The sequence below is a fragment of the Odontomachus brunneus genome, unplaced genomic scaffold, assembly GCF_010583005.1.
Source record: "Odontomachus brunneus isolate Ranch 3 - 2012 unplaced genomic scaffold, Obru_v1 Obru_scaffold_117, whole genome shotgun sequence".
In the NCBI taxonomy this organism is placed as follows: Eukaryota; Metazoa; Arthropoda; class Insecta; order Hymenoptera; family Formicidae; genus Odontomachus; species Odontomachus brunneus.
Window position 1 is genome coordinate 499,727 of NW_022639567.1, and position 11,106 is coordinate 510,832.

Genomic DNA, 11,106 nt, shown 5'->3' on the forward strand with positions numbered 1-11,106 from the left:
ACATACACACACATCCACATACGTGTTCTGTTTACTATATCTAAATATAAATTCTGTGTCGAAAAGTTACGTTTCATTTATGAAAATTCTTTTGTTAATATGTTTTTAATAAACAAAATCTTAATATACACGATATGTGCTTCTGTTTTCAGGTTATGCCAGAAACTCACCGAATTATTATGGTAAATACATCGGTACCTTAAAAACTTACGGGCACGACATTAAGGGTAAAGTATACGCCGTGGACGATGCGACGATATTCATCAAAGGATTCAGTTATGACGGTACCGGACCGGACGCTTACTTCTGGGTTGGAAACAGTCTCATGCCCAGTCCCGAGGGTTATATCGTACCCTATCCTGAAACCGATAAAGAAAGGTAAAACGCAGTAACGCTGTTTATATTTTCCACGCATACCATCCACAAAAACCGAAAACAAGCCCGATATAAAGTTTCCTGTCTGTCGATTGCAAAAAACTTTCTTTTCAAATAACAATCATCGATTATATCTAACGTCAAAGTAGTTGTATCGATAGGTATCGTATTTTTGGCGCATCAGGAAAGCCGCTTATAAATTTACTGTTTTTATGAAATAAAATTATGTTTCTATACATTTATTTCACTATGTAAATATCACTGTTAATTTGAAATGAAAAATTGAGGTAAATATATATATATATATATATATATATATATATATATATATATATATATATATATAATATTACAAATACAAAAAAATTATTAAATTTTATTTTTCTGCTGAAAAATAAAATGAATGCTGGTTTATGAATGCTTTGTTTATGAATCAATTGATTTAATAGAGACGTAATAAGATAATAAAAAGAATATATTAGTATTTTATTTAGTATATGTATATGTATTTTGTGTATTGTTATAGATTACGAACTTTCTACTGCTGTATTTTGAAAACAATGGTTAATTCTGAAATTATTATTCTATAATAATTCTGAAATTTGTGTATAATGCTTATACATTACTTTTTAATATTATAATAGTGATAAAAATTTTATATGTAGTTTAAAAGATAATAAAAAATTGAAATTCAAAATAACAGCATCAAGAAACACGTATAAAAAGTGTTAACTTTTGCAAATACTTCAGATCTTGGATAGTCAATCCTTTTTTCATTGCACGAGTAGTTAGGTAATATTTCACTGTTTATGTACTGCAAGTTTCATCAAATTCTCACGAAACTTATTTCATGATACAACTTAGATATGTATATATACATGGAAATATGATATACGGGATGTCTGACAATTATTATGACACACCTATTGTGTGCGGATAAAACTCGTCAAACTGAATACAAAATTCTCCCACGATTTCCTAAACAACCACGTAAAAGTTTGAGTTGGTTATTAAAGAAATTGGCGAATGTGTGTGATCACGCGTGAAATAATAGATGAGCTGTGAGAATATTAAAATTAGCACACAATCATGCATTCATCTTCTTTAATTAATAACTAAGAATCTACGTCATTTGCGTCATTTACGTATGGTCATTTGCAAAATAATATAGGATTTTTTTGTTCAGTTAGAGCTAATATACAAGCACACGACGGCAGATGTCGCCCAATACAGCTCATCTACCATATCTCGCATAATCATTCACAAATTTTCCTTAATTAATATCTCGATAATTATTAGAAATATCGCAAAATAGTATAGGATTTTTATGTTCACTATAAACTATGTCTCTATTAAAACTTCGTTGTTCTGGAACATCCTGTATAAAAGGTATCTGAGAATTATTGACATATCCCCGTTGTGTGGGCAGCTAGAGCTCATCAAACTGAATAAAAAAATCAAACTAAACCAAAAAATCCTCTGTCTTTTTTCTAATAACTTCGTAGATTTTTAGTTATTAATTCGATAACATAATATATTGTCGCGAGCGAGCATCCGTCAACCTTCTTTAATTAATCATTAAAATCTACAAAGTTATTAGGAAAATGATGGAGAACTTTTTTGTTCAGTTTGACTTAATGTACAAACACACGATAGCAGACGTCACCACTACAGCATGACCATTCACAAATCTCTTTTAATTGATATCTTAATAATTATTGAGAATATCACAAAACGGTATAGAACTTTTATGTTCACCTCAACCCATGCATTCACGACTTCGAAAATTGTTCTGGGACACTCTGCATAATAATAATATTAATATCCTGAGCTCGATAAAGACAGGTAAGACTATTGGCGCTGTTTATACTTTTATTGTCTCCTATTTACACATTCTCTGCGAAAACCAAAAGCAATATTAACATCGAGTTCTTTATTCTTTCATAGCGAAAAACTTTTTTTGTAAACTGACAATCGGACGATCACATTTAACGTTAAATGTGCACATGTGTATATGTGTGTAGGTGCGTGTGTGTACACAGAAGTATGTACAAGGATGTTACACATACACACACACGCACACACATACTAAAGGACACTCGTCGCGTGCGCAAGTTTCGGGCGTGTGCTGGAGCGGATAGGAAGCAACCGAGTAGAAACGTAATAAAGTGCTCGCGTAGATGAAATCCGAACGAGATTGGCGTATAATTCCCGTTTTATTAACTGCACTCTCTAGCTCGCGCGCACACACGCCACTCGTCCGCTCGTTCTTCCTTGTGCTTTCACCCCCGCGATCCCCTCGACGCATACATGGCCGCGCGCGTGTTCCCCTCCGCCGCGCTTACAGCGCAGCACTCTTTGAATTTCATTTCATCCCTTGGTTACGGACTGCCGCGCGGGGCCGCCCCGCGAGAGAATCCTACGCTTCCTTTCGTACCCTTCTCCTTTCGGCTTCCTGCATCCCTGACCGCGCGTACACAAGCCGTCCATTCTCCCTCGATTGCGCCCGCGTGAGACGGTTCGCGCGCGAAATGCTGCATCGCGTCGACCATATCGTCGAGCGTGAAATCGATCGAGTCGACGTCATTTGTATGATGAGCGACGCGATCTGCAAACTCATCCGGGGAGGTCTGGGTAATTAATGGGATGTGTGAGAAAAATACGCGGAGCCACGGTGCGTGCGAAAACAACGCGAGTTCATCTGATTACACTTGTCCAAATGTTATTTCGATCAACAGCGACCTCTACGAGCGCGCGGACGGTGGAAACATTTTGGTGTTGCTCGTACGATTCGAGTTTCCGAGCTTACGCTGTTTTTTTTTTTTTTTCAAATAATAGCTCTCTCACTGCACACTCCATGATATAAACACAGATTACGTTTCAACGTACGAATCGCTGCTGCTTCCTGTTAACAGTGACCCTCAAGTGCTGGGAGCGTACAGCAACAAAGACATCATCTTGAGGTTACCCGGAGGGAAACGCATACGAGACATCAAATGGCTGAGCATCTGGTGCAGGAGATTTACGGTAAGTGAAACCTAAGCGTCGCAAACAGATCTCGATATCGTATCGTGTACCAACTCCGCCTTTTTCGCACACCGATTGTGCCAAAGCAGATTCGCAGCTTTCTTCTTATTTCACGCGATTTTTGAAAACTCCTCCGCGAAGCGCTTGAAATTTTATCCCTTGGAGAAAACGCGGTACTAATGATTTAGTACTTGGAAAGCTCACAGTGAGACGACGCGTTCAACTTGTTCGCCGTTATTTTTAATCGTGCGAATTTCTTTTGCGCGAAGTTTGCGCGATTTGAGAATCTTTCCGCGAGAGTGTATTGCCTATATCTTAAGAATAGTGAAAACATTCTGAAGAATTTAGAGATTAATCTATATTGTATCTAAAAATGGACACAAATAATTTAACATTGAAAGACTCAGAGTCTAGATTAAAAGTTACTCCACTTTCAAGTGTAAGCCCAGCAAACACGTTGACGTCAAATAACATTCTGATAATGCATTAATACATCTGTAACATCAAGAGTACGTCATTAATACGTTTAGCACTTGGAAATTTCCATATAAGATGAGACACGTTCAATTCCATCGTTATTTTCATTTGCAAAATTTGTGCGATTTTTGAGACTCTCTTTTGAAGTGTTTAAGGGTACATTATCTATATCTTAAGAACAATAAAAAATTATGAAGAAATTAATCTATATTATATCTGAAAGTGATCATAAACAATTTGATATTGATTTAAAATCTGGATCAAACCTTATTCTATAAAGTAAAGCCTAGTATAAGCCTAGCAAATATAATGGCGTCAAATGACGTTTCAATGAAAAGTTTTCCCGTTGAAAAAAAACGCGATAACAATTATTTGAAAGTTTCGTTGTGAAACGAGACACGTTCGACTCAGTTTTAAGGATGAGCGATTTTCTTTTTTTTTAATTACAATTGGACTTTTATTGACTTTTATCGGTTTTTTAAAATCGCGCCTCAAAATCTTTTGTCATTTTAGTTAAATATGTGTGCAAATATCGCGCGACGATCTATGATATTTTATACTATCTAATTTATACTGTTACATTTAAAGACATAATGGGATTATGTCATTATAACAACTTTAAAATATTAAGTTGTATTATTTCTTTTATATACGGTTATACAGGGTGTCTCATACTCTCCTCCGGGCATTTTGTGGGGACGTAGGACAGGTTGAGGTAAACATAAAAGTCTTATACCGTTTTGCGATATTCGCAATAATTATCGAGATATTAATTGTAGAAAACTTGTAAATGATCATGCAGAATATAGTAAATGAGTTATAGTAACGACGACTGCCGTCGTGTACTTATACTTTAGGTCAAATTGAACAAAAAAGTCCTCTACCATTTTCCATATAATGACATAGATTTTTAATTATTAATTAAAGAAGATTATTGCACGATTTTGCGTGATAATGCACTCATCTTCTTTAATTAATAATTAAAAATCTATGTGATTATTTGCAAAATGATAGAGGACATTTTTGTTCAATTTGAGCTAAAGTATAAGTATATGACGGCAGTCGTCACTATTATAACTCATTTACCATATCCTGTATGATCATTCACAAATTTTCTACAAATAATATCTCGATAGTTATTGCGAATATCGCAAAACGGTATAGGACTTTTATGTTCACCTCAACCTGTTCTACGTCCCCACAAAATGCCCGGAGAAGAGTGTGAGACACCCTGTATATGTACTACTGTGTCCAAAGAGTAAGACCAATTTTCAAGTTAAATTGCGCGGATATATCGAATGTCAGAAATATTTTTTTTCTAAATTGGTAGCACTGTGACAGACATCTGTGTCAAATTATGCGTCGTTTGCGTGAAGCTATTCGCAAAAAGAGGCCGGAATTGTGGAAAGACAACTCTTGGTTTTTGCACCACGATAATCCCACACTGCATTGGTTCTTCGAGACCATTTCGCTAAAAATTCGACCCATATCGTTCCACCATATTCACCTGATTTAGCACCGTGTGACTTCTGGCTATTCTCTAAACTCAAAAGATCGCTCCGGGGACACCGTTTTGACTCGATTGAAGAAATACAAGCTGAATCGAAAAAAGCTTTGAAGGCCATTCCGGAAATCGACTTTAACAACTGTTTCGAGGGTTGGAAAAAACGTTGGCATAAGTGTATTGTGTCTGAGGGGGATTACTTTGAAGGCGACGAAATAGATTTGGAATAATAAATAAAGATTAAAAAAGAAATTTTAAATTGGTCTTACTTTTTGGACACAGTAGTATATATATTTTTTTTCATATATGTTTCACAGAAGATAATCAAAGATTGCATTTAATATTGACTGTCATTAATATTTTTTAAGAATAGTAAAAAGAAAAGTTCTATTGTTTTATTGACAAGAATGTGTTGTTAATAAATTATTATAATTGATTAAACGTGCAATAACACATCTTTATGTATTGCATATCTTAATAAGTTATTGTTAAAAACGTTTAAAAATTAATAATCCAAAAATAAATAAGTTTTAAAATATCTCCTATTTTTCCTCGGGTAAAAAGCGTAATGAGAGGTTAAATAACGTTTTTATAATAACAACGTTTAACTTTATTATGTTTTTATTTTGAACTATTTTTTCAATGTAATACTTATGTTTTCTTATAATGGACATTTCAAAGAATATTTTGGTGTATTACAAAAGAAAGTTAATTAATTCATTTTTAATATGTTTAACATTTATTTAAATTACTATCATGCCTCAAATTCTTTTAAAAATCGTACCGTGTAAAAAGCGTAATAAGAGGTTAAATAAGGTTTTTAAAATAACAACGTTTAACTTTATTATGTTTTTATTTTGAACTATTTTTTCAATGTAATACTTATGTTTTCTTATAATGGACATTTCAAAGAATATTTTGGTGTATTACAAAAGAAAGTTGATTGATTCATTTTTAATATGTTTAACATTTATTTAAATTACTATCATGCCTCAAATTCTCTTAAAAATCGTGCCGGATTTGTGATACGATATATCGCATTCATTGCGGATTCTCACGCGAGATCACATCGCGATGCACAAATTCATAAATTGCGCATTCCCGCTTGGTCGTCGTTATTTTCGAACGGTGCGAATTTCCATTTTTGAAATTCGCTCGACAGATTCTCAGCGCCAGTCGCGGACGAGCGAACGCGAGCACGAGAGACGCAAGACATTTCTCAAAGCGCTCGATATATCGCGCGACGCCGCGTTTTATTCCAAACGCCACGATGCGCGGAGAATAGAGATAACTTGATTTTTGAGGAGGTCCAGGGAAGCTCTATCGGACGTGCATTCGGGGTCAATGGTGCGTGTGAGATGGATACGGAAGCCGGGAGTCTAGGGGGCTCCCGTGAGCGTCTCTGTGTATGCGTGCACGTGCGTACACACGTGTGTGGGTGGCGCGCGGGCCCTGCTCTTTCCTCGGGCTTTTTCCCCGCTTCTCCATTCGGGTGCACACGCTGGTTCTAAACGCGCGTGCGACTCGGCCGTCTTTATCTCGCTGGTATCTCTTTCGCGCCTGTGTAGGCGTGTAAACACGTGGCATCGGTGACACTGATATTGATGTGCAACCTGTGAGCTTAAAGAAAAACGTTGAAATGCGTTTAATGTTTTGCTTGCATCTTGGTGTGGGAGTTGAGAAATGCTCTTGGCAAAATGTCGCGAATTTTGTTTCACGATAACAGACAACTTTATCCATTCAGCAAAGTATTCTCGAGTTGTACGTGACTCTAAACTTCTCTACTTTTCTCGTCTCCTACACATCTTTCTTTTCTTTCTCCTTATCACCCTTCCTGTCCCTCTCCTCTTTCATTCACGTTTATACGTCCATTTGCTTCGTTCTAAATCTAGCTATTTCATCTTTCTTTGTCACTATTTATGCAAATTATAACGTAGATATATCTTCGTGGACAGATTCCACCCTCTCGCCGTAGCTACATTGAGAAAAAAGCCTTGGACATTTATATGTGTGGTATAAAAGTTTATTTCAGAAAAATTTATTACAAAAGTTTATTACAGAAAAAAATTTTATTTCAGAAATAAACTTTATATCCCACAAATAAATTTTCAAATGTGTCTTTTTCAGTGTAGACGTTTGAAAATTACGTTTCCCGTGATCCACTTATAGATAACTCTATATACATCGAATATATTCAGTGAGATATTTGCGAGCTGCACATAATTTCAAGCTTTTCCACCTTCGCACTTTCGTTCTTATACATCCTTCTCTTTCTTTTCCTACACACCCTTTCTTTCTTCTCCCTTTTATTCACATTTTGCGTGGTATGTTCTTTTTAATTCAACCACTTTGTCTTTCCTCATTACGAATCATACAAATTATAACATAGAGACGCCCTTGTGGATAGAAATTCCACCCTCTCGCCGTAGACGTTTAAAAATGGCGTCTCTTTTCTATCACGATGTAATCTATAGATAATCTATATATATCGATAGTATTCAGTAAGATATTTTCCAGCTGAACATAATTTCAGGCTTTTCTATTTTTCGCGTCTACGTTCCTACTCTTCCTTCTCCTTTTTATTCGAGTTTCACGTGGTATATATGTTCATTTGCTTCTTTCTAATTCGGCCGCTTCGTCCTTTCCTCATCGCGAATTATACAAATTATAACTTGGATGCACCCTCTTGGACAGAGATTCCACCCTCTCGCCGTAAGTTGTCGCTTAAAAATCTCGACGCACGCACAGCGGTTCATGTTTAACTCGCGAGCTACCCTCAGTTTTCCCTTTCTCCCTTCTCCGCCAGGCATATATATGCGTATACGAATCTGACGACACACAAGCGCGATATCGCGCAGCCTTTAGGAAGGGGAGAAGGTTTGAGGCGAGCATATCGACGGTAGAGAGCAGAGCTTTTGCTCTTATATTAGGAGGGCTTTAATATCGAAGTCTGAGGGGTGCTCCCGCACCGTGACAACCCTCCATCAGACACGCTCTGTCACCGCAAAACGCGCTGTCCGCCGCCTACGGTCCATTCTACCGGGTGTCCCATTACGATCGCCGCGAGTCATCGTCCGGGGTTTGGCATAAATCGCTCTCGTTTACGGCCGCCCCACCGATCGACGAGCGTAAAGCCCGCCGGGGGAGGTGGAGAGACTTTACGGCCACGGGTCTCCTATATCTATATCGTTCCGCGAGAAGCACGAAAAGGGACTTTAAGTAGCGGAGACGAGCGTTCTTGTTACAACGAGGCGAACGATCGCCTATTAGCGGCAGTCGCTCGATCGATCGACGTATGGCGCGTTGAGTGTGCGTCGAGCTGCACGAGAAACAAGGCGAGAGAGAAGGACACTATCATCTCAAGTATTCATCATAGAATAATAATTCTATTATATTTGAAAATTCTCTGTGGCGCACACATGGAGCAAGAAGATTGATTAAATACACGTGACAATGAACGAGCCAAACGCCTTTTGGCTGAAGAAAACAGAATTTCTAGTTTAACCAAATTCGGTTTTGAGAACCAAAAATTTTGTTTGGGAAAGAAATTTTGTTGAGTTAACGCGACAATGAATGAATCAAATGTTTTGATTGAAGGAGAAATATAGTTTCTGGTTTTTATGAACCAAATTCGCTTCTAAGAATTAGAAATCTTATTTAGAATGTTCAGAAATTTTAGTAGAATCATTTTTTCGTTTTCTTTAAACGCTGAAACGCGTCCGGTTTGTTATTGTCATGTTACTTCAATCGATCTTTTTTCCCCGCCAATAGGTACACAAATAATGAAAAATTCTAAAAGACATCTTAAAGAAACATTTTAACTTTCATATGGCCCACATGTTTTGAATATCTCAATCTGAAGTCGTTTTCGTGCGCTTCATAATTTATATTTAATAATCCACATTATATTCTAGCGCGAGTAGAGATAAATATTTTCATATAACGTTTGTTGTAAACCAATGTTTGGGGGACGTCGCTTAATTATTAAAACAAACGCTACCAACGTCACATGTTTTTTTGTATCCGCATTATCTCTACCATGTCATGATTAATACATTTAATTTCGCGCTCGTGTGTATTAATGTACACGATTCTTGTTTGGAACATTCACTGGTGGCTTTGATTCTCCTGAGCAACGATATCGTCTAGAAGGAAAGAGAAAAAGGGGAGAGAAAGAGAGAGAGAAAAAGAGAAGAGGAAAATACGCGATATACTTTTAAAACGAGATGTTCCTTGATTATACCCGGTCACAAAGGGAAATCTTACGACGTGTATCATTGAAATGTTTTCCTGAAGTCCCTCTTCTATGCGTGTGCTTTCTCTGTGATTTCGAAGCAGCTCTCTCTCCTTCTCTCTCTCTCTCTCTCTCTCTCTCTCTCTCTCTCTCTCTCTCTTTCTCTCTGCAAGGTGGCTGCTACTACACAGGGTGTAGGGGATGGCGTAGGTTTTGCTTGGATATCTGGTAGACAGTAGCTGTCTGTCAGTCAGCGTTCCCTCGTGTTACTCTCGCAGAGAGGATGTATTGTCAGGGTAAGCCTTCTTTTCGCTCCTTCTTTCTCCCGTTCCTCCGTCGTTCTGCCTCCCTAACCCCTCTCGAGTCCACGTTCTTTCCTCCACCCTTCTCCTCGTGCTCCTCGCCCTCTTCCTCCACCGAGCTCTTCGGGATCTCCTTCCGCTTCCTCTCTCAAAAGCCCACCCCTTCGACATCGTATCCTTCTTTCTTCAAATCCGTCGGGCTTCCTTTCAAAGGAACAGAGATATCCTTTAGCGATATCAAACCGCCGCTCAATAGACCACTGATTCAGGTGGGATTCGGCAATTTTTTCTCTCCGTCTATCCTGTCTACCGACCGCCGTGCGCGCCGCGGTCGTCCGAAGCGGGCAGTCGCGTCACTTCTGTGTGTATGTGTGTGTATCCGCACGCAAGAAAGGCAAGGTAGGGTGGAAACAACCCCGTCATCCCGTTGCGATCTTATCCAACGGCGTCCTCCTCTCGCGAGGGAATTCGGACCGTCAAAGCCGGTGATCGGCTTGTCGTCTCGTACCGTCGTCTTCTCCGTTTTCCTTTCTCCACCCGCCACTTCACGATATTTCATTCTTTCTCAATGACTCTTGCCCGCGATTAATCGCGTTCCTCTTACGCCCGTCGCACTGTAAACGCGTGAGCGGAATGCCGTCGAACGCGAGTCGCGGTGATTCAGACGAGGACGTACCTCTCTTACACTCATAAATGTCACTTATTGAAGGAAAGGAAAGAAAGCGAAGAAAGAAAACGCTGCGAGTATTCGGTGTATGATAATTGAAAATTTAATACGCCACGTCGCGTCACGAGAATGTAGATAGTAAACGATTATTGGGATATATATCGTTCTTAATTTCCGTATGCGAAGATTTCGCACTTGGCACGTAAGAACGAATATTACTTCCGAAGTTATACAGGGTATAGCAAAAGTACCGGAACGGCAAGATAACTCGGCGGGGGAGCATTTTAGAGAAAAATGTTTCAGACAAAAGTTATAAGGCTTAAAAAAACGCATTCAACAATAGTAGTTATTTGACATAGGATGGCGTCACCAAGGTCAGAACAAGGTCAACTTTGCTTTTTTAAATAGAAACATATATTTTTTATTACGGCATTTTATTCAACGTAAAAACGCAAATAACTTTTGCTTGAAAAAATTTTTTATACGACCTCTATTTTCTAAGATATTTACGTAAATATCT

At 38.0% G+C, this 11,106-nt stretch overlaps 1 protein-coding gene across 9 annotated transcripts in view; it reads left to right on the forward strand.

Annotated features, from left to right (window-relative positions):
• Positions 1 to 11,106, forward strand: part of LOC116849466 (protein Skeletor, isoforms B/C) — a 163,425-nt gene that overhangs the window by 99,947 nt on the left and 52,372 nt on the right. For all 9 annotated transcript variants that reach the window (XM_032826624.1, XM_032826625.1, XM_032826629.1 and 6 more), the window contains 2 exons: positions 153 to 378; positions 3,291 to 3,402. In XM_032826624.1, the coding sequence (XP_032682515.1) occupies positions 153 to 378; positions 3,291 to 3,402 (338 nt within the window). The remainder of the gene's footprint in view (positions 1 to 152; positions 379 to 3,290; positions 3,403 to 11,106) is intronic.